Below are 24,082 nucleotides of genomic sequence, written 5' to 3' on the forward strand. Positions count from 1 at the left end.
TTGGTTGTTGGTAACCTATCCCCCTTATTGTGAGGTCAAGCCTCGCCTAGCCATGGCGAGGTTGACCTCATGGTGGTTCGGTAAGGTCAAGCCTCGCCGGGAGTTGGCGAGGTTTCGAGACCTCATCTTTGGCTAATCGTAGCCTATCGCCAAGCCCGATGACTAGCTAGAGGAGGAAGAAGAAGAAAAGAAAAGAAAAAAAAAGTTTAATTCTAGAATTGTTTCTAGGAACAAAGAAGTAACGTTTTTTCTACTTCTTCATTTTGTTCCAAATTATTCTCAAGAGCAAATCTATTTTCAAGTAGAAAAATTAACTAATGTTACTAAATGGATTTTTTTTTTTTTGGTTCAATAAGGAAAAGAATAGAAATAGTCTAGAATTGGTTAGTTACCAAAATGTTCCTACAAGAATAGAAACTGAAAAACAAAGATTCAATGCCTCGTGAGCTTGTGGAGAGTTGATAATGTTGGATGAAAGATTAATAAAGGATAGATTTGACACTTGAGTTGAAGTTGGAAGTTTTTCTTGAGACAAAAGAAAAAGTTCAATGTAGAATTGGGACTAAATTTAAAGTTTGATTCTTTATCAAAGTTTAAAATTTATTGCATTTGTGTCAATTTAATTATAAAATTTTCAATTAGACCAATTTACTTTAAAACATTTTACATCTGTGCCAATTAAATTTATTGACTAATTTTAGCTGAAAATCGCTAGCATGAACTTTGGCCTACGATGAGACTTGTCCTCGCTTGAGGCTGGCGAGGTCGCCCCTCATCAAATTTTGGCGGTGTTGACCTCACGAGCCCGGTAAGGGCAACCCTCGTCGATTGTCACCTTTGGCCGGTCACTAGCCATTATAGAGGCTCGGCGACTAGTAATACAAAATTATAAAAATTATAAAAATTGTTCACGATGGCATCGGCCACACCAAGTTGGATAGCCAACACGTCGATTATGTCTAGCCAAAATTCGTTGAATGAACTCAATTGAGACAAATGCAAAAGTTTAGAACTAAATTGGTTCAATTAAATGATTTAGAATCGAATTCGCATCAACACAATAGGTTTATGACTTTTTGACACTTTCTCAATTAGTTAAAAAAAAAAAAACCTCCATGCGTTAAACAGGATCGAAATTTCAAAGGAAAAAGAACAAAATAAAAGTCACCAATTTCCTAGGCCCATATTGGATCACCTTTGTTTCCCCCATAAATACCATGAACGATTCTCAAGTTTTCTAAATTGTTCAATATGTTATCACAGAAATGGCTTCACTACCACCTTTTTCTCCGGCACAACTATTTGTGAACCGCCACAAATTGGAGTTGATCTCCCCGTCGCGAGCTACGCCACGCGAACTCAAGCTGTTCTCGGACCTGGATGACCAGGAGGGGCTTCACTTTCAGATTCCCTTCCTTTTCTTCTACCCCATTAGCCCCTCAATAAGAGGCCGAGAAGACCCGGTGAAAGTCATCAAGGAAGCGCTCAGGAAGGCGCTCATGTATTACTACCCGATGGTAGGGCTTATCCATGAAGGGCTGTACTGCAAGCTCATGGTGGACTGCACTAGCAAGGGGATCCTGTTCGTTGAGGCTGATGCTGACGTCAGCCTCGAGGAGCTCGGTGATTCTGTGAGGCTACTGTGGGCTTCGTGGACGAGGTGCTTTGCAATGTGGCCGGATCTGGTGGCATCATTTGTCACGCTCCGATCCTCGGGCACGCACCCATCCCTCATCTTGACCAATTATTAGCGATGTCTTAGGACGCATCGCCGACTCTTTCATTTTAATACGCATGAAAAAGCGGATAAATAATCCTCAGACAATAAAATAATGGGACATGAAAGTAGGACTCCAAATTTTCACACTTTAAAAGCAACCGCACTTATACACATTGCAAACCACAGTGCAAATATATACAAGGGAAATTGTTAAATCAAGTCTTAGATAGCCAGTTCACAAAATAAAGCCTACAAAAAGGAATCGACTTCCATCAAAAGAGGATATGACTAACTAGTAAGACAAGATTGTCAATTCTTCAGGCTTCACCTTCTACACCTCGGGCCTTTGGTCCTTCACCAACGCCATCTAAGGACATGAAAATGGTTATACAATAACTAGTGAGACTACATCTCAACAAGTTCTACCCCCTAATACCTAATTAGGAAGCTAATACACTTTAGCGGCTGCCTAAGCACAACACAAGTCAGAAAACTTACCTTGGCCTCAGTTTTTTCCTGCAAGTTAGTATATATCAAATATACACGAACCACATCAATTCACAACATCATATCGAATCATCGATCAATCGACTATATCGATTACATGTCATCACGACCTTCCCCTAGTCAATACATTCAATATTATCTATAAAGTCTGACTTTAGTCTAAGACTGCTCACCCAAAGTTGAAAATATAGTATATTGTATATATGCTCGCCCAAAGCTGAATGATTAGGGCCCTTAGGCCATCATAGTATACTATATATGCTCGTCCAAAGTTGATAATATGCCCATCCAAAATTGATAATAAGGTATACTGCTCACTCAAAGTTGACATATCACCCGTAGGCTGACATACTATACCAATATATTGTTCACCCAAAGCTGACATATCGTCCGTAGGTCAATATAGTTACCACTCAAATCATATAGTCAACTTTTCATTTTTATCATACCCGATAAAAATATAGCCGTTTGTGGGCTTACAGTCAGCCTTAGCCAAAATATCATAATTTCATTTCCACAATTTCCACCATTTTATATGGTCCACCAAAATATTTTTGGCGTTGTAAATCGACGCTCGGTTAAATTTCCAAAAAATTACCAAAATTGATTAATTTATGAATATAATCCTAAAAACAGAATTAAATCAATTTAGCACAAACCAATGCTCAAATAAATAAACGGACTACACCATAGTGATTAGCATAAAATTCCGGTCGTCAGCTGCCTCAGTCTAATTTCCGAAAAATAAATAAATAAATAAATAATTAATTAATTAATTAATTATAAAAATTAATAAATAATTGCAATAAATCCAATTTAGGCCCATAATGCCTAATTGGAGGCTGAGACGAGCCCGGAAAATTATGGAGACTCGTTCAATAAATACTAATATCTATTTCCTTGCTAACTACACTAACCATTTGCCTAACATACATTGAGATTAACTAATAATCACTAATCTACTATAATCTAACCACATAATCCTACTTAATTAATACTAATTAATCCTTAAGCATAATTAGCAAACTAAGGATTAGTGAGCTAAACTCATTAGATTAACGATCCGCTCGGATCATTTTGACAGGAACACGATGAGGCTCAAAAGGCTCCAAATCGGCGACACCAACAGGGCACAAATCGGGCCCAAAACTTGGCCCGCAAAGCCCACGATGCTGCTGGTTTTTCCTTGGCTGTTGGCTGTTTTGCGTGGCTGATTTCGCACAGAGAGAAGGGCTGGATTTGCAGCTTCAATGGGCTGTTTTGGTGTAACAGAAAGGGCAGCAAGGGAGGAGAATTCACGGGGAACGCTTGCGTCTTCGCTCGGCAATTGAAGAACAGAAAAAATGAAGAACAGACGGGATGATGGAGGGGAACCGAGCCAGAGAAAAGGAAAAGAAAAGGGGATGGGGGAGTGTCGGTCAAGCAAAGGAAAAGGGGAGGGGATAAGAACAAAAAGTCAAAGAGGGAGGGGGAAAGGAAAAATGGAACACGGCAGAGAGAGAAAGGAGAGACGTCGGTGGGGGCTTCGTGAGAGAGAGAGAGAGAGAGAAGGGAAACGTGGGCGGCTAGGGGGAAAAGGAAATAGGGAAAAAATAAAGAAAACTAAAAGAATTTCCTATAATCCAAAAATTCTTGTGCCACTTGCTTTTGCTTAGTCCAATTTAATCCCAAAAATTCCCATGCTTGAGCACTTGATCCTCATTTGCGTTCTTGCATCAAATTTCCCTCAAACAACAAATCTCGAGCAACAAAAATGGTTTTTTCCATCAATTCTGAATTCTAATTCATTTTCTTTTCGAAATCCGATTTTCTGAACAAACAAAATCCAGTTGAGGTCCAATTTGAATTCAAAAAAAGCCCAAACAACTTCCATTCATCCATTTACTCACACCAAATACCAAAAATCTCTTCCATTTGGCAAATCCGAATTTCCGTTCGTTTTCCGAATCGTCCGCAACAATTTTCCGTAAAAATCCCGAACTCTCTAAAAAACCCTCGAAAAATGAGTCGACGTTCCTAGAAATATTTAATTTCTGAAATCAGACTCAAATCGGTTAATTTCCATTTGGCGCGTTTTTAGTATGACCTAGACTACCAGGTAGTTTTCAGGGATTTTTAGTGCAAATGACACGTAGTCGATTTTCTTCGAGCCACTATGAATCCACTCGACACATTGACGACTCTTAGTTGTCGTAAAAATCTCGAAGATTCAAATACGGACACAGGGTACCAAAATGACAGAAGAATCAGTTTAGGGCCGGTTGACGAGAATTTTCCAATTTAGTGGTATCACCCACAATTAGCCATACATCTTAGTCGAGTCAACCTATATGATCTCAAATCGATTTTATACTTGTGTTATAATGGCTTCTAAGGATGAGCACGATCGAAAAGTCGATTTTTGATCGAATTCTTAAGTCTATTGCATTAAAATTCTTTAATAGCTTTCCTGAATAATCTAGTTATCTCGAGAGTGATCAGCTCTGAAAATGATCCTATAGACGCGTCAATGAAATGTCCGATTTATTCAATAGAAAACAGGATTGAAAATCTGGGATGTCACATCATTGGGTGCCCTCTGTCGTTGGTTCAGGTTATCAACTTGCTGTAACTTTTTTGGTTTCTTACTGAGTTCCTTTCGAATTGTAGGTGACCCGTTTGAAATGCGGGGCTTCATCCTCGGAATCCGGTTCAATCATGCCATTAGCGATTCCCTCGGCCTCAGACAATTGCTGAAGGCGACCGCAGTCGCAAGAGGCGCACACGAGCCATCTTGGCTGCCCGTTTGGCAGAGAGAAATCCTCTGCGCCCGAGACCCGCCGTGAGTGACGTGCAGGCACCATGAGTTCGAGGATGTGGTCGACGATGCCAGAAGCACTATCGTGACGTTTGACCCCAAGAACATGGCACACAGATCCTTTTTTGTCGGCCCATGCGAAGTGGCGTTTATCAAGAAAGGCCTCCCTCACCACCTGATCTCGAGATCCTCCACCTACGAGTTACTTACGGCATGCCTGTGGAAGTGCCACACAATTGCCCTCGAGATCGAGCCGGATGATGCCGTCCACCTATCGTGCATGATTAACACGCGAGGCAAGCAAGGCCTCGGCGTGCCTCATGGTTATTACGGGAACACGTCGGTGTATGCAACTGTGCTTTAGAAGGCGGGCCATCTGTGCAACAGTCTGCTGGGATACGCGGTTGGGTTAGTGAAGAAAGCGAAAGAAATGGTGAGCGAAGAATATGTGAGGTCCTCCATTGACGTCTTAGTCCTTAAGGGACGGCCAAAGTACACGACCGTTTGGAACTATGTGGTGGCCGACGCAACCAAGGTCGGGTTGGAAGAGGCCGACTTCGGGTGGGGGAAGCCGGCATATGGTGGGGTTGCAGGCGCATTTCCTTTGATAAGCTTTTACGTGAAGTACAGAACGAGGAAGGGATTGTGGTGCCGATAACGTTGCCGGAGAGAGCAATGCGAAGGTTTCAAGAAGAGCTTGCAAAGATGACTGATAAAGGGAGGGCGGGTGATGATCATTATGGTGTGGATTCAACAGCAATCAAATCTCATCTCTAGAAGGAGAATTAACCATATATTCTCTAAAGTTTCTCAATCACATAGGACAATGCTTCAATTATTTAAAGGAGCATCTTTCTTTGAATTCATTTTCTAATTATGGACTTGATAGTAAATTAATCAGAAAATGACATGCGTTCTTTTTCATTTGAGTGGTTATCCAGAACTTGAGAGCCCTCGCAGCTCAAGAAATGCTCGGTTTGCTATTTCTCATGGAGACAAGAAATAAAGAGATGGCAATGGATTGTGTCAAGCAACATATTCAATTTTCAAGTTTAGTAGGCGGAAAACCTATTTTTCACCCAAAAAAAAAAAAAAAAAAACCTGTAGAAATTGCCAAAGGTTATCGGTAACCTGATATGTTGATATATAATAGAATCTAGCTCCAAGGAACTCATTGGATTGAAATGTACGATGGAGATGGGGAGTGGAAAAGTCAAGAGAACCACATATTGGGACTTGACTTGTTAAACAATTTTTTTTTTTTATTCCTTGCGATAGCGACTTAAGACATGTTTTGTAACGATTCTATTCCAGAGAACAATTTTTTATGAGAAATGATTTTTGATTTTATTCTTGGGAATAATTTCTGAGAAAAAGAACGTGTTTGGTAATTTTCTAAAATTTCTACTCCCGGGATAGAAATACATTTGATAGAATTCTTAGATTTTTTTAACCTTGTCGGGCCACCGACGAGGCCGAGCCCTTGCCCAGGCAGCATGAGGTTGGCCTCGCCTTGGCCTGGTGAGGCCTAGCCTCGTGCCGGCTAGGGAGGTCGAGCCTTGCCATGGCCGCATGAGGCTCAGCCTCGCCTTGGCTGGGCGAGGTCAACCTCACCCAAATTTGGCAAGGCCGAGCTCGCCGCCATCTGCGAGGCTCGGCCTCACCGGGCCACCGCAGCGATGTGTCGGGAGGTGGCCCGGCGAGACTAAGCCTCGTGCGATCACGGTGAGGCTCGGGCCAATGAGCCTTATTGTGGCTTGGCATCTTTAGGGGCCAGCGATGCTCCGGCAAGGTCGTCGGCTCTCGTCGGCCGGTCACCGGCGTCGGCCATGGTTAAGGCGGCGATCGGCCAAAAGAAGGAGGAAGAAGAAGAAGAAGAAGAAGAAGAATAGATTTTAGAAATTGTTCCCGGAAACAAGAAACTACTTTGTTGTACTTCTTATAGAAGAAGAAGAAGAAGAAGAAGAAGAAGAAGAAGAGAAAAATAGATTCTAGAAATTGTTCCCGGAAACAAGAAACTACTTTGTTGTATTTCTTATTTCTGTTCCAAATCTATTCCTGAGAACAAAAATTTTACCAAACATGTTTCTATTCTTTTTTTCATTCTCTGGAACAAAGAAAAAAAAAAAAAAAAAAATTGGTCCGAAAACAGAAATAAATTTTAACAAACAGGCCCTTAACAGCACAATGAGCCACGAATGGTACGACGATACTGTACTAGGGGCCCAAACTGTTGTAGAGTGCGTTCCCCTTGGAATTTCGGTTGGCCCCATTCTTAAAACACAAGGCATTTGACACGTTTTTAGTTTATTGAAGGCGACATCCTCGTAACAGGGGACCAAACTGTTGTGGAGTGCGTTTCCCTTGGAATTTCGGTTGGCCCCATTCTTAAAATACAAGGAAAGCATTTGACAAGTTTTTAGTATATTGAAGGCCATGTTTAGGTACCGGACAATAACATTTACTTATTGATACATAAATTTTCGCGACCTCGTCCATTACATAAAAAAATTAGGAATTAATCATGACCTATAAACAAAAATAATAATTAAATTGCGTATGTATATTAGGATTATTATCGTCTAGCAGTAATATGCCCACATTTATTGCATTATATTTCCCATGTGTTGCAAAAAAGAAAAAAAATATTGTAATATGATTACAAACCTTGTTTCAATGAACAAGGATGAAAATAGTATAATTCACGTCGGTTCCAAAACAACTCATACTGCGCGGTGTGTTGAGTTTAGATCTGTCTCAATGGATTTGCATCGCCTTCGAGTGTGTTGTCGTATTGTGTCGACAATAGTCAGGCTCCTGAAGCATCGTTTGGGAGTAGAAGAGCATTCCAATCGACACAAAAATCTGTACACCATTAGAACGTCTTGATTTCTTCTCCTTTCTCTTTCTACTGTAACACGGGCTCTCTAAAGTTTCTCAAATCAAGTATGAGAATGCTGGAATTATTGAATGAAGTGTCTTTCTTTGGAATTGGTAATGTTCGGGTCTCTCTAAATAAAGTTACGGACTCGATAGCAAATCGATTAGACAAAGATATGCATTCTCTTTTGTTTTAGTCTGTAAGTGAAGGGTACAAGGAAATCACACAGGAGAGTGCGTCCCCCTTAGATTTTCAGTGGTCACTTCACTTCAATACAATGAGTCATTTAACACGTTTTCTCCGTTTATTCTGGCATTATTTGGTTATGTCAGGCCGACAATGTTGGTTTGTCAACATCTAAATTTGGGATCTAAATTAGTCATTTATTGCATAAAAAGTTAGAGATTGACGATGACCTCTAAACAAAGATATTAGTTAAATTACATATAAATATAAGGAGTATTGTCATTTAATAGTAATAAGCCCACATGAATTGCATTATATTTCACGTGTGTTTAAAAAAAAAAAATTGTTGTGATATGCTTACAAACTCCCGGGCTATGTCCTTCTCCTCCCTTCCACTCCATTGGTCATTGGTAATTACAATAGAAGCATAAACATGGAATAAGTGAACATGGAATAAGTGTGACTCGTTATTAGAACGTCTCGGTTTCTTCTCTTTTCTCTCTACCGTAACACAGACTTAGTCAACCGCATATCGCTATCGCCTTTTACTCTCTTGCATCACCAGCATTGCCGACAACGCCTCTTCTCTCACTAATCTTCACAAAATGTCATTCGCTATGAGACACTTTATTTCTGTATGTCTCAATGACAACAAGGATATTGTTTCCCTTTAGTCAAATCCTCTCACTGTTGGTGTTGTTGATAATAGAGAGAGAGAAAGGGGGGCGGCTGTGGATATGTATACGCTATGTTAGTAATTTTGGAGTATAATGAGGCAGTAGTTGAAGTGGTGTGTACGTATACGCCATATCAACAATTTCTGACAATAATCTCTCTCTCTCTCTCTTTGTCCACTTGGATATGGATGCCTCCTCGAATGCACTCACTATGGGAAAATTGTCTAAAAAGTCTTACACCTTTTAATTTTGTCACTTAAATCTTAACTATTTTCATGGTTTGCCAATTGAATTTATTAGGTTAATTTTGGCTGAAAATCGCTAAAGTATATGCCAGCTATCTTACGTGACATGACGAACGTTAACATGAATAATTTTTAATGATATTCTTAAAAAAATTTCAAATTTTGAAATTGTTATTCCTTTTTGTTTTATTTTCCTTTTTCCTTCCTTCCCTTCTTCCTTCTCCAGCCAATCGCCGAGCCTCAACAACCGACCTGAGACAATGGCCTATGAGGTTGTTGTCAACGTCGGTGGTTTTTGGCTAAAATATGCTTGGATGGACTCAATTAATAATAAGTGAAAAGATTTAAAAATCAATTGACAAAATTAAAAGACTTATAATTGAATTGACAAAAGTACAATAAGATTAGGACATACGCTATTAAAAAGTAAGGAAGCACTCTTAGTCAAGTGCAAACTGCCCCAAATCATGTCTGCACAAGCCAAAGAGATATAAACTTAACTGGTTTATAAGACTTGCAGAGTGTTTTATGGACTACCAAATAATCGGGTCTCTGCCTCCCTGTGAACTTATGTGTGATAAATACAAAATTTCGGAAAATTTATTTCTCCGTTGGAAGCCAATTAAGCAAGTAGTCCAATTTTCCTAAAATATTGTGTAATCTTGAAATCTCTGTTACTCTCGAAAGAATGACGGAGCTACTCCTATGGATGATGTTGATATCGTGTGTTAATCTCAATATATTGTATCCTAGAGATCTAAATTAGGTCTAAGAATTTTAGCAGCCGACGCCATCGCATTACTCGTGAATCGCGGGAGACCGAGAGGAAGCATAGTCTTATTTCCGAAAGCCAAAAGGACGATTCACCAAGTAATTTTTTGGATTGCTTTATTGACTATGCTTCATTTTATGTACCACGTGGACATTCTTTAAAACTAAGTCCCAACATTTTCCGTTGTTTCCCACCTTATAAAGCCCAAAACAATTCCTTGCTCTCTCTCGTCTCCAACCTGCCATCACGAAAATGGTTTCACCACCATCACCTTCTTCTTCTTCTTCTTCTTCTTCGGGACTGCTGACCGTGAACCGCCATGAGCCGGAGTTGATCTCCCCGGCGGGAGACACCCCGCGCGAACTCAAACCCCTCTCAGACCTGGATGGCCAGGATTGGCTTCGTTTTATGCTCCCCCTCCTTCTCTTCTACCCACAAAGCCCCTCAATGAAAGGCCGAGAAGACCCGGCGAGAGTTGTCAAGGAAGCGCTTGCGAAGGCGCTCGTGTACTATTACCCGTTGGCTGGGCGGATCCGGGAAGGGCCGGACTGTAAGCTCGGGGTGGACTGTACCGGCGAGGGGATTCTGTTCGTGGAGGCTGATGCCGACGTTAGCCTTCAGGAGCTCGGCGACTCCATGAAGCCGCCATGCGGCTTCGTAAATGAGGTGTTGTGTGATGTGGCTGAGTCGGGTGACATCATTGGGTGCCCTTTATTGTCGGTCCAGGCAAGTATCGTGTAAAATGGACGATAATATGTGATGCGACTAACAAATGAAAATAAGAAGAGTTCGGAAATTCAAAGAGTATAGTTATAACTTTTTTTTGTACTTTTCCCAAATTATGATCAAGTAATATAAACCATTTAATTGTACTAATTAAGATTTCATTCATTTCCCAAATTTTGAAAAATATTTTCTAGATAAATATAATTATTTTTCGATGTTCGGTTGAATCCTAAAAATGAAGCATTTGCATTTTTTGCTGTTGGATAAAGAAAATATTTTCCTCCATGCACTCTTTTTCAATAATTTTTTATTTTATATTTAAAAATATATATATATTTTAATTTTTTTAGAAACAGATTTTTAAATTATTTTTAAATTTAATTTTTCTTTTCTTTCTTTTTATCTTCTTCTTCAGCCGGTCGCTAGCCATGGTGACAACAGCGGTGACCAATTGAGCTCGCCGCTGGCCAAAGGCTCAGCTCACTTGGCTCGCCGATTTGGCAAGCGGCAAGATTGCTAAATGTAGGTGAGCCTTGAGCTCACCGAAGTCAATCACCGGCTGTCATTGTGGCCAACGACTGGCCAAGACAGAAATTTAAAATAAAAGGAAAAAAATAATTAAAAATTCTAATTTTTTCAAAAAGGAAAAAAATGAAGGAAAGAAAGATGGAAATGTTAACATGTGAGATAAGAGAAAGTGAATGAGGAAAATGTTTTTCTCATCTTGAAAAGTGGAAAACATTTTTCCCTATTTTAGAAGACTTTTTTTGCAAACGGAAAATATTTTCTCGACAGTTTATTTTCCTTATGGAAAATTTGGAAAATGTTTTTTTGGAAGTTGTTTTTAGCAAAACGAACGAAGCCTTAATCATAAGATTTTTCACATTTTGTCAATTGAATACATTCAATCAATTCTAACTGAAAACCATTGAAGTGAACGTGTGGTATAATAATAGGCGCCCGACATAAACATTTTTTAATAATATTTTAATAACTTTTTGAATTTTTATTATTTTTATTATTTTCTTTCTTTAATTCTTTTTCCTTTCATTTTGGCTTGGGTGAGCACCCACAAATCCTTGCCAGCTGCTAGTGAGGTCACCTCGCCTAGAGCCAGCGGGGCCATGAAGGCCCTAAGCAAGGCGGCCCTCACTTAGATCTGGCGAGGGGCTTTGGGTTAGGTGGCCCTCTCCCAAATCTAGCGAGGGTTGTGACTCTCGTCAGGCCCTCGCTAGCCAAAACTTTTTTTTTTATCAAATTGAAAGGAAAAATATTTTTAAAAAATTTAATATCATTAAAAAAATATATCCATGACAATGTTAGCCGTATCACATAGGATAGTCGACATCCACATCAATAATTAATTGTCAAAATCTTTAGGATTGACTCAATTGACAAAATGTAAAAATATTTATGACTAAATTAACATAATTAAAAGTTTAGGACTAAAGAAATTTTAAAAAAATTCGGTACTTTTCTCATCATTACTTAGTCATGTTGCGATATGTAACTTGTTTAAAGCATTGCACTATTTAAAAACATATCGTGTGTAGATATCGTAAATTGATAGAATTTCTAGATATTTATGTGTGTGTGTGTGTGGCTATAGATATAGAGAGAGAGATGCCCTCTTGATTCGATTAATTTAACTTGTACCTTTCTGGGTTTCTCACGAGTTCCTCGTTTTATGGTAGGTGACCCGTTTGAAATGTGGGGGCTTCATACTCGGAATCCGACTCAATCACGCAATTAGCAATTCCGTCGGCCTGAAACAGTTCTTAGAGGCAGCTGCGGAACTCGCATGTGGCGCTAGTGTGCTGTCTCAGCCGCCAGTTTGGCGGAGAGAGATCCTCAAGGCGCGAGACCCACCGCGAGTGACGTGCACGCACCCTGAGTTCGAGGACACCGTCGATGCCGGCAGTGCGGTCGCAATGTCGGACCTCACCAACATGGCACATGGGTCGTTCTTTTTCGGCCCGCGGGAAGTGGCGTCGATCAAGAAACGCCTCCCTCAGCACCTACTCCCGAAATGCTCCACATTCGAGCTAGTCACAGCGTGTCTATGGAAGTGCCGCACAATCGCGCTTGAGGTCGAGCCGGACGACGTTGTCCGCCTCTCATGCGTGATCAACGCACGAGGTCTCAATGTGCCTCGCGGTTATTATGGGAGCACGTCGGTGAAGGCAATGGTACTTTCGAAGGCGGGCCATCTGTGTACTAGTCCGCTAGGGTACGCGGTCGAGTTAGTGAAGAAGGCTAAGGAGATGGTGAGTGAAGAGTACGTGAGGTCCTTTATCGATGCGTCGGTAATCAAGGGAGGGCCAAACCACACGACCGTTTGGGACTACGTGGTCGCCGACACAACCAAGGTTGGGTTCGAAGCGGTTGATTTCGGGTGGGGGAAGCCAGTGTACGGCGGCGTTGCCGGTGCAGTTCCTTTGATAAGCATCTATGTGAAGTACAAAACGAGAGAGGGAGAGGAGGGGATTGTGGCCGCGATAATGTTGCCGGAGAGAGCAATGCGAAGGTTTCAGGAAGAGCTGGAGAAAATGACCGATAAAGGGACGGTTAGTGAAGATCAGTATGGTGTAGATTCAAGTATGATTAGATCTAAACTCTAGAAGGATCGTTCAATGAATCGTCACGTCGGCACGGTGATGTTGGCTGGGTTTCCATCTGAAGAATAACCATAGACTCAATATCGACAAAAAATTACTGAAAAGAGTCATAATCTATTGTACGGATTAATTTAGTCTACAAGCTTCCGATATCAATTTAATTATAAACCTTCCGACGATTTGTCAATATAATTCTTCTAGCTAATATTTATTGAAAATCATGACTGTGAATGACAGTCATCCTATGTGGCACGCCAATACTGATATGGACAATAATTACAACTTCTAAATATTTTTTTATCTTTTTTTTTTTTTTCATTATGGCCGGTGAGGCAACTCTCACCAACCACTAGATAAGGGTCTACAAGCCCTCACTAGCCATTGGACCCCCCGATGGGGAGATCTGGCAAGGTGATTGCGACCTTGTCAATTGCGGGCAAGGTGGCCCTTGCTAACCATAAAGAAAAAAAAACCACATAAACAGAAAAAAGAAAAGAAAATTAATAGAAATATATATTTAAAAATCCGTATCTTAAAAGAAAATGAAAAAATTATCTATATTAAGGTTAGCCATGCAATGTAAGATGGTCGGCGTCCACGTGACTAATTTCCTACCGAAATTTGGTAAAATGACTATATTTACGAATGATCAAAATGTCTAGAATTGAATCGGCCAAATTAATAGGTTTGGAGCTAAAGTGACATCTATACAACAAATTAAAGATATTAGTTTTTTTTTTTTTGGCAACCCATTTCTCAGTCACATGTAACATGCTTGAATCATTGAATGAAAGTATTTCGCTTTGGAAATTTTGTCTTCACGGTAAAGCGACTAGACAAGGATACATGCATTCTCTTTAGTTCGAGTGTGGTGAGTGATGGAGAAGGTTTGTTCTCCCATCACGCGACTAGTTTTCCTTGTGATGGGGACTCGACCAACCAATAAGCCACTCGTGAACTTGAGGAGTGCGACACAACAACGTTGGAAAAGACATTATTATTCTCTGCACCCGGTGCGGTAGGTCTAATGCACGTGATCCGTTGATCGTGCATGCTGTCAATATCATAAAGAGAGAAATTCTGAGAATTATTGGAGAATGGATCTTAACCTATCGATAAATAGAAAGAAAAGTAAAATCTTGTCCATTGATAGTAAATCTTGAAGTTCTTATTTGCACGGCATTCTACATGAGCGTTACAGAAATTGCAAGGAGTTACAATTCGTTAAGACTCGAGGATCGTTTCTTGGATGAAAAAGGATCCCAATCGCTCCGTAACAATTTGATAAAGAAAGGAGTAAATATTGTCTTTAGATAAGAAACTTTAAACCTCTAGGGTGTTACAACATTTTATATAAGAGTGATGGAGTTATAGAGTCTAATAGAGAAAAATAACATTCAAGCGTGGGAACAACTTGTTGTGGATAGGCACTTCCCAGTAGATCACCTCACACATCCAATTATGTTAAAGCAAATAATAGAGTTTTACTACTGCTAATGGCATACATGTATATTTCATCATAATTATGTATGTCATAACCTCCTATAATATATAGGGGTAATATCTTTTATAGTTATAATGTCGAAACTCATAACGTTGATACTGATAGTAGAGAAATTACCTAATGTGGCACCATGATTTTTCCCTTCTTGATTTTGGGAAGGGTTTTTCATGTAAAAATTCTTTTATTTTTTATTTATTATTTTTTCTCTTCATATATTCGTGTACCTAACAAAGAGTTGTGAAAAATTACAATGAGAAACAATCATTATGAACTCGAGGATTTCATTTCTCGGATGGATCATGAAACCCGTTAGAGAGAGAGAAAGACAGCGACCTCGTTGATGGGTGAGATCACCTTGGTTTGTCGGCAAACGATGCAAACGATTAATGTTGGGAATTTTCACCTATTTGCAAAGCTCTCTTTTTTTTTTAAAAAAAAAAATTATGAAAAGTATGCTAAGTCTAGAGGCATTTTTGTTTGTGCCAATTGCACGTGAGCTCAATGTATCCCGGCCTTTGGATCTTAATCTGTTCGCTTTTCTCTCTATCTGGCCTCCCACAAGCGTAGTGTAGCCATGTTGTTGCCGTCGTTCACCCCTTCTTGCACCACCACCACTATTGATGGCGCCTCTACTATCCCCAATCTCTCACAACACGCGATTTGCTATGACCCACTTTATCTTTGGTTGTTTTAATGACAATCGGGGACATCATTTCCATTACTCATTTAGCTCACTGATACGAGAGAGAGAGAGAGAGAGAGAGAGAGAGAGAGAGAGAGAGAGAGAGAGAGAGAGAGAGAGAGAGAGAGAGGAGAATGTGTTAAATGACCACAATGAAGAAGACCTCCTCAACTGCAGCAATTATTAAAAAGTAGGTATTTCCTGTCCAAAACTCTAATACATCGCCTTCATTTAGATTCTTTATAGCCCAAAATTATTTTGGCCAACAAAAGGTACCACTTCAAACTTGATAGATGCCATTTTGAGCAAAAAATCAAAATTCCTTCGCTTTGATACCGGTTTGTTGCATAACACTAATTTGATACACTAATTGAAGCACAAATAACAAAGGATGAAAGCAAAATTAAAATCACATAAGACACACAAAAAAATGTGAAAATCCAAAATGGACAAAATCACAGAGAAAGAAAAGGATTTCATTATCTTCAACAACCAGTACAAGAGTTCAATCCAAAAGGTAAAAAAAAAAAAACAACTTTAGATCTTACAAGAAGATAGGAAGAACAAAAAACAGAGAAAATGTAGAGCCTAGTCTTCAATATGAGTTATGCAACACGTCCCTTTTATAGTCCATCTGAAAAAAAAAACCCTAAAACAAATGTATATGGGTTACCAATCATGTGCATACTCCACACAATTTTTGTTGACTATGTTTTTATATTCCCCGCGGACGTTCTTGAAAGCCAAGTCCCAACGTCTGCCCGTGTTTCCCCCCATATAAACCCTAAGCAATTCCTTGTTCTCTCCCGTCTCCAACCTGCCATCACAAAAATGGCTTCACCACCACCTTCTCCATCTTCTCTAGGTCTACTGGCCGTGAAACGCCATGAGCCAGAGCTGATCTCTCCAGCAGGAGCGACGCCACGTGAGCTCAAACCCCTCTCGGACCTGGATGGCCAGGAGTGGCTTCGTTTTCTGCTTCCCTTACTTCTCTTCTACCCAAACAGCCCCTCAATGGGAGGCCAAGGAGACCCAGCGAGAGTCATCAAGGGAGCGCTCGCAAAGGCGCTCGTGTACTATTATCCGTTGGCCGGGCGGATCCGGGAAGGGCCAGACCATAAGCTCGTGGTGGACTGTACGGGCGAAGGGATTCTGTTTGTGGAGGCTGATGCTGACGTCAGCCTTGAGGAGCTCGGCGACTCCATGCGGCCGCCATGTGACTTCTTAGACGAGGTGTTGTGCGATGTGGCCGGGTCGGGCGACATCATTGGGTGCCCTCTGTTGTCGGTCCAAGTAAGTATTGTGTGACAAGTCCAACATTCAGTCGTGCAGCAACATGCAACTTGGATAAGGCGTAACGCTATTGATAAGCGTATCGCGTCCAGATTTTGTAAATTGGTAGAATTTCAAGAGATCAAGTATATATTCTTCTGTAGAGACGCGCCCTCTTTACTCCGATTATTTAACCTTTACCTTCCAGGTTTTCTTACGAGTTCCTTCTTTCCGGTAGGTGACTCGCTTGAGATGTGGGGGCTTCATCCTCGGAATCCGACTCAATCACACGGTCAGCGATCTCTTCGGACTTAAACAGTTCCTAGAGGCAGCTGCGGAGCTCGCCCGAGGAGCCCATGTGCTGTCGTGGCTACCCGTTTGGCAGAGAGAGATCCTCAACGCGCGAGAACCGCCGCAAGTGACATGCACACACCATGAGTTCGAGGACATTGTCATCGACACCGAAAGTGCGGCCACAATGTCGGACCCCAAGAACATGGCCCACAGATCGTTCTTTTTCGGCCCGCGGGAAGTGGCATCGATCAAGAAACGCCTCCCTCACTATCTAGTCTCGAGATCCTCCACCTACGAGTTACTCACGGCATGCCTTTGGAAGTGCCGCACGATTGCACTTGAGATCAAGCCGGACGAAATAGTCCGCCTCTCATGCGTGATCAATGCGCAAGGCCTCGGCGTGCCTCGTGGTTATTATGGGAGCACCTCAGTGATCGCAATGGCACTCTCAAAGGCGGGGCATCTGTGTACTAGTCCACTAGGGTATGCCGTCGAGCTAGTGAAGAAAGCGAAGGAGATGGTGAGCGAAGAATACGTAAGGTCCTCTATCGATGCGTCAGTAATCAAGGGAAGGCTGAAGCACATGACTGTTCGGAACTACGCGGTTAGCAACACGACCAAGGTCGGGTTCGAAGAGGCTGACTTCGGCTGGGGGCCGCCGGTGCACAGCAGTGTCGCCAGCGCTTTTCCTTGGATAAGCATTTACAGGAAGTACAAAACAAGAAAGGGAGAGGAGGGGATTGTGGTGCCGATGATGTTGCCGGAGAGAGCTATGCAAAGGTTTCAAGAAGCGTTGGCCAAAATGATTGGCGAAGGGACGGCGGCTGACGATCATTGTGGTGGGGATTCGACTACGATTAGATCAAAACTCTAGGAGGATTATTAAACCATACATTCTCTGCGGTCTCCCATTCACATGTAACGATGCTCGAATTTTTTAATGAAATATATCCCTATGGAATATACCTTCTAGTTATGGAATTTGAAGTAACTATCGTTGACTTTAGGAGTGCGACTTAACGATGTTGAAAGAAATTATTGTCAACCCCATAGCGCCGGCTGCAACTAATAATTATTGGGGTGTGCTTTATACTCCTCATGACCAGAAGTACAGAGGTTCCGTTCCAAGTGAACGGGCGGAGACTCGGGGGCCGCCTCGGTAGGGATTGTAAAGGGCAACGCCCTCAGTCCGCCAAAGGATTTTTATAGTTTGGGTCCATATGGCTTAGGACTTTTTTGGCTCCTAGGTTTTTCTTGTCGCTTTTATATAATTTTTTCCTCTTATAAAATCTATCTCTTATAAATTGATAGTTGTAGCAGAGATGTAGGATGTGCTAATTATGAGAAAGGTATCAAAATAGTCTTAAATCTATTGTATTAGTACCGATTCAATCCTAAATCTTTCAATTGAATTAATTCAGTTATAGATATTTTCACATTGATATTAATTAAGTTCATCCAATCAATTTTGGCTGACTGGCGTTAACATAAACGCCGGCCAGTGGCCAAAAGCTGACATGTTAGCTCGCTGTGCGCTGTTGTGTTCTCTGGTCCCCGTGCCTTCTTGTCCGGTAGCAGGAGGTGAGATGATGCGGGGTGTGTTTGTGTTTTTTCTAATGAGCAGATCCCCTGCAGGGAGATTTCCCTGAAGTGATCGAGGATTACTTGAAGCATGGCATCATGAAGTGCATCGCCTTCAACCGCCGTGGTACCCTTCTCGCCGGTACTCTCTCTCTCTCTCTCTGGAATTGTTTTGGAGTTGAGTTCTACCGCTAAAACTTTGATTTTTAAGCTACTTTGATCTCTGATGAAGAAAAGATGAGTTCCTTTTAGCTGCTGTCTAAACTGAGTGTTTTGAATTCGGAAAAGATGTGGCTCGACCTCCGTACTTCGGTCGTTAACGGAGCTTGTGAGAGCTCTATCCCCGTCCCAACCTCGTTCGTCTTAGCTTACTCGTGGGACTGTCTGGCCTGTTTTGGGTGGAGTATTTTGTCCCCATTTACTCACCAATGCTGCTTTTGTATTTCCTTATAATCTGGGCATGCTGGAAGCATTAAAATCACGAGAAAGTTAAAAAGTAGTTTTGAATACATCAACCGCTTTATCCCGGAATTGTTCTGATTTGTTCCGAGACTAGATTAGAACGCAATTGAAAGATGGAAAGAAAAGTATACCTAAATGGAGTGGAAGGTTTGAAGCACATATCTCACACTTTTGGAATGCATATGATTGATGACCAAAGAATCTTGGTCTTCCGACCGTTTGGGTGATTTTTTAAGTTTCGCATTACATTTTAGAATTGTAGTGCAGACATTCTTTCTCCGACAAGTTGTGGCACGTGGTGAGTTATTTGTTGGTGCATCCATCAGTTGAATGTTATTTTGAAGGCCGCCATGGCCTTGCCTGCCACGAGTGAGGCCACCTTCACCCATAGCAAGGCCAAGGCTAGGCTAGCCTCGCCTAGATTTGGGTGAAGTTGCCTTGCTTGTGGCCTTGGGTGAGGCCGGGTGAGGTTGTGGTCACGACCTTGGTCGGAGGCTGGCGAGGGCTTCATGGCCCTGGCCCAAACTGGTCACTGTAAGGAAAGTCCAAGGAGGAAGAAGAGAGAAAAGAAAACGAAAAGAAAAAAAAAAGGAATTTTTTTAAAAAATTAAAAAAAATGAAATTATTTATAAAAAAAAAAATTGCCATATCAGCATCCGGTTACCGGCCAACTAAATTTGGCTAGATGGATTGAATTGTTACCAATGTGAAAATGTTTAAAACTAAATTGATCTAATTGAAATGTTTAGGATCGAATTGATATTAATGCAATAGGTTTAGGATTTTATTTTGTACTTTTTTCCACTAATTATAGAGAAATCTTTAGCTAGATGTAACCCTAAGTTAAGGGCGAATGGTGATAAATCTTCCTCTTTCTCGCCTTAACTCTCTATTTTGTTGCGTCATTTTGCCTAAATCCTAACAATAATTTTCCCAGTGGTCAGCCGGCAAAGCAAAGACAGCATCAACCTAACCACGCTTTGCGCCTAAACTAGTCGTATGCAGATATTTGCGCTCCAGTAAATGACGGCACCTAATAATTTCTAATCAAGATTCCTATGGTTTGATAATAGCTTGTTTGTGGATACACGCTGTCTGTTAAAAATAAACCCACCGGTTCTTATCTGTAACAGCATGGTGCGGGAGCCTAGTTCAGACGCAGGCGAGAATCCCGATCAATATAAAAGTTTCAAACATTTTACGTATGCATATGCGTATCTTCTCGCACGCGCCGGGGCCTGCATGGACCTTTACAGACGAACTTGTTAGGACGCCGGATGCATAAAGCCGCGAGAAGATAAGGTCGCACGACATTGCCGAAGCAACGTTTTGCCTTCATTCTCCTGCGGACAAGCTTGTGATTTTTAGGTTCTGACATTCTCAAAATGACCTTCGAATGGGCTTTGGAATGATGGCTTTCCATGCCAGGACCATGGGTTTGTTTTCCGTCGATCATAGGTGATTACAACAAAATCATAATCATGGGAATAAGTGTGACTTGTGTGATTAGAACATCTTAAATTGTTCTCTTTTCTCTCTCTTTAGCCTTCCACAAGGTTAGTCTAGCCATGGCGTTGCCATCATTCCCCACTTCCCGCAACACCGCCGCCATTATCAACGACGCTTCCACTCTCACCAATCTCTCATGAGACGCAATTTGTTATGAGCCACTTTATCTTTGGTTGTCTTAACAACAATCGAGGACGCCATTTCCCTCTAGTCAAATTCACATTACTAACTTAGCTAATTGATAATCTCGTATGAGGTGTTTTTGTTTTGGGGGAGGGGGGGTGAGGGCAGAGAGAAGAGAGAGAGCATGTGCAAAATGCTCTAAATTTGAACCTGTAAAGGTCAAAGAGATCCAGACTTAACTAGTTCATAGAGCTTGCATTTTTTATGAGTCTCTAGATAGTTAGGTCTCTTTATCCCTATTATTAAATTATCTCCAAATAAAAAAAAGGAAAGGTATAATAGGCTATGAACTTATGAATTGTAAATTCATATTTCAAAAAATAAGCGCGCATTTGGTATACAAAATGGCTACCCGGCATGATCAGTTGAGTGTGAGCCCAAGCAAAGCTCGAGATTTAAAGACATGAAGGTCAGCTTCCTCTTTTTCTTATACTAGTTTGTCAATGCGAAGGAGGTTAAAGGGCAAGATGAAACAAAATGAAAGAAAGTTCTACAACAGTACTAAACTTTAGGGCAATGCATATAAGAACATTGATGAATTCATAGTCTTCGATGATATTATAAACTAATCACTTACAAGATCAGACTTAAAATTAACAAAAAAAAAAAAAAAAAACGGAACATGAAGACAACTTTATCTTCTAAGTGATATTGAAGATAGCTTTATGGAATCTGGATCAATATCATTTGGCAGCGAAGAATTAAAACGTACATACTTAAATAGAAAATATTGTAGTGTTTTGGTGTGAAAATTTCCCTCCATCAATATAAAGTTACAGATGAACAGAATTACTTTCCTAATTATTAAAAGCAAAAGTTTCTACTTTCAGGAATAGATTATGTTGATTTTTGTTTTTGAAAACAAATGATTCTAGCCGTAACCATTTAAATGGTGATTTTTGAAAACGACTGATTCTAGCTAAACGGGCTCAAGGCTGCATTTAAATTTAATTTTCATCAATTGAAAGCTTGAAGAAGATTTAAGAAAATTAAAAGGTCCATCTGCACCACATGACTTGATAGATCCAAAGACTTGACTCGAATGGGGCTGGCAATTCCTGCTTTCATTCCATATTCATGCTGATCACTCATGTTATTATATATATATATATATATATATATATATATATATATATATATATATCTCAATATGATCACAAACTATTTTTCATTAGACACGGTTGAAAATGTGGCAATTCGTTTCAATTCGAGATAACTCATATTACCTCTCATTTGAATTCTAATTTGTATTTGTGAATTTGGGTCATATTTGAGTCCTATTCTCATATTGTGTGGGGAATTGTTGGGCTCCCGAATGAACTTCCAAATAAGCACATTGTCTGTATTTCATGGTACAAGGTGCAGGTGATGATGCTAGTATGAACAACTAGAGGGCGGGTGAATAGGTATTCAAAAGAAATCTTAACAAATAAATGCGGAATTAAATAAGTTGCGAGCAAAATCTGAATAAGGATCAGAGTCTGATAAGAGAGCCACAATAATTTCTAGTAGATGTTTAGAATATGTTATATGATGGAATAGAATTCTGAAATAAACTGTAAGTATGCGATTAAATAAGGAGAGTTAAGAGAAGTAAATGTTGCACACGAAATTTATAGTGATTTAGCTTAAATCAAGCCTACGTCCACTCTCCCACGTTAACAGCCTTTTGGCTGGATTACTATATGATCAACAAGATAATACTTAGTGATAGATCACACTATCTCACTAAGTCACTCTTTTGGTATTTCTCTCACGATCACAAACGTTTAAGTTCACGAAAACAGGTGTATGATCGAAGTTCGCTCAAACTTTGGAATTATATATTCTACGCTCTATCTCTTACTTGCTCCTTGGTCCTTGGTCTCCTTAAATACTCCTCCACTTCCAAACTAGCCGTTGGACAATATCTAGAGGATCGTCTTCTAATCTATCCATTTGACAAATCTGTATCAAGAAAAGTTAGTAGTCATTAAGTGACAAAAGTAGAATCCCAAGTTGATTTTGATCGCCCATACAAACAGAATCTTGGTTTCCATAAGTAAAGTTTCTTCGTTTAGAAAGTTTTTGTCTAGATCCAATTGTCAATCAATTAAATTGAGTCAATGAAATCTATCTTTATGTAGAATCCAAACCAGATCACTAGCAGTTATATGTTTGGGGCTTATGTTACATTTTGTTGAGTTGTCTCGTTCTAAACATGTGTCTCGTTATGGACCTTGTCACGTTCTAGGCTTGTGTCTTGTTTTGAACCTTGTCACATTCTGGACTTGTATATCATTTTGTATGTAAATTCTGAGTGTGTTTTGTCGGAAGTAAAGTCTGAGCGTCTTTCGTCTGAAGTAAAATCTAAGTGTCTTCCGTCTGAAGTAGACTTTATAATCTGGACGTAAGTGTAAACATATTATACTTCTAAACAAATTTAGCCTTAAGGTCTAGACATAGTCTGAATAAGTTTAGCTTCAACATAGAGTCCATCTTATGGTTCTTTCAAGTATAGACTTTGACAATATCATTTACATGTTTTAACATCTGCATAGTCTATTACTCAACCATTAAACACGTTAGTAGCTTTTGATTTATTTTGTCATCTTTAAAACATCATAAGGGATTTCCCTAATAGCAGGAGCCTCATTCAGATGTAGAACAAAACACCAATCAAGACAAAGTTCAAACGTTTTATGCATGCATATGTCTATCTCTTCACACACATGCGGGCTTGAGAAGATAATGTCGCATGACATTGCCAAAGCATCGTTTTACCTTCGGTCTCTTGCAGACAAGCCTGTGATTTTTAGGTTTGACATTCTCAAATGGACCTGTGGATGGGCTTTGGAATGATGGATGCCCATGCCGAGACCATGGGGAAGTTTCCCAGGCCCAATAGACCTCAAAGTAGCTCATTACAGTTGCGGGGCCACCATGTCTTTCTTCAGCTATGGTCGAAGGAAGCTCCCTCTAGGTCCCTCAATCATTGGTGATTACAATAAAATCATAATGGAGTTAAGTGTGTGTGACCCTTAATTAGAGCATCATAATTTGTTCTCTTCTCTCTCTCTCTCTCTCTCTCTCTCTCTCTCTCTCTCTCTCTATCTCTCTCTCTCTAGCTTGTGACAAACTTAGTCTAGCCATGTTGTTGTTGTCATGTGAGCCGTCGTATCTTTGGTTGTCTTAATGACAATCGGAACATCATTTTCCCAATAGTCACATTCACATTACTCATTTAGCTCATTAATAATTGAGAGAGAGAGAGAGAGAGAGAGAGAGAGAGAGAGAGAGAGTTGAATAATCACCTTAACATTTACGTTGAATGAAGAATACCTTCTTGACTGCACTCACCATTAATAAGTCAAGAAGCACTCTTACTTTTGAAGAATATGGTATAGCAAGTGCAAGTTGCACTAGATCAGGATGCAAATAGGTCAAAAGGATCCAAACTTAACTTATTAATAGAGTTTGCATAGCG

The 24,082-nt window shown here is 40.4% G+C and overlaps 5 protein-coding genes across 5 annotated transcripts; all 5 read left to right on the forward strand.

Moving 5' to 3' along the window:
• The first annotated feature begins 1,265 nt into the window (after positions 1 to 1,265).
• On the forward strand, positions 1,266 to 1,751 carry LOC120293619 (methanol O-anthraniloyltransferase-like). Its single transcript, XM_039313313.1, has one exon. The coding sequence runs from the start codon at positions 1,266 to 1,268 to the stop codon at positions 1,749 to 1,751; it is 486 nt and encodes a 161-aa protein (XP_039169247.1).
• Positions 1,752 to 5,130: 3,379 nt separating this feature from the next.
• Positions 5,131 to 5,682, forward strand: LOC120293620 (alcohol acyltransferase 17-like). The gene is made up of 2 exons (XM_039313314.1): positions 5,131 to 5,369; positions 5,412 to 5,682. Exons 1-2 carry the CDS (start codon positions 5,131 to 5,133, stop codon positions 5,680 to 5,682), a joined length of 510 nt encoding a protein of 169 aa, XP_039169248.1.
• A 4,316-nt stretch (positions 5,683 to 9,998) lies between these two features.
• LOC120293208 (benzyl alcohol O-benzoyltransferase-like) lies at positions 9,999 to 10,791 on the forward strand. The gene has a single exon (XM_039312176.1). It carries the CDS (start codon positions 10,038 to 10,040, stop codon positions 10,524 to 10,526), a length of 489 nt encoding a protein of 162 aa, XP_039168110.1. The 5' UTR covers positions 9,999 to 10,037; the 3' UTR covers positions 10,527 to 10,791.
• A 1,651-nt stretch (positions 10,792 to 12,442) lies between these two features.
• Positions 12,443 to 13,132, forward strand: LOC104446195 (alcohol acyltransferase 16). The gene has a single exon (XM_010060088.2). The coding sequence runs from the start codon at positions 12,443 to 12,445 to the stop codon at positions 13,130 to 13,132; it is 690 nt and encodes a 229-aa protein (XP_010058390.2).
• A 2,978-nt stretch (positions 13,133 to 16,110) lies between these two features.
• LOC104446196 (alcohol acyl transferase 1 allele RGb) lies at positions 16,111 to 17,755 on the forward strand. Its single transcript, XM_010060089.2, has 2 exons — positions 16,111 to 16,608; positions 16,826 to 17,755. The coding sequence occupies exons 1-2, from the start codon at positions 16,147 to 16,149 to the stop codon at positions 17,753 to 17,755; spliced, it is 1,392 nt and encodes a 463-aa protein (XP_010058391.2). The 5' UTR covers positions 16,111 to 16,146.
• The last annotated feature ends 6,327 nt before the right edge of the window (positions 17,756 to 24,082 follow it).

The sequence above is a fragment of the Eucalyptus grandis genome, chromosome 5 (genome assembly GCF_016545825.1).
Source record: "Eucalyptus grandis isolate ANBG69807.140 chromosome 5, ASM1654582v1, whole genome shotgun sequence".
NCBI classification, from domain to species: Eukaryota; Viridiplantae; Streptophyta; class Magnoliopsida; order Myrtales; family Myrtaceae; genus Eucalyptus; species Eucalyptus grandis.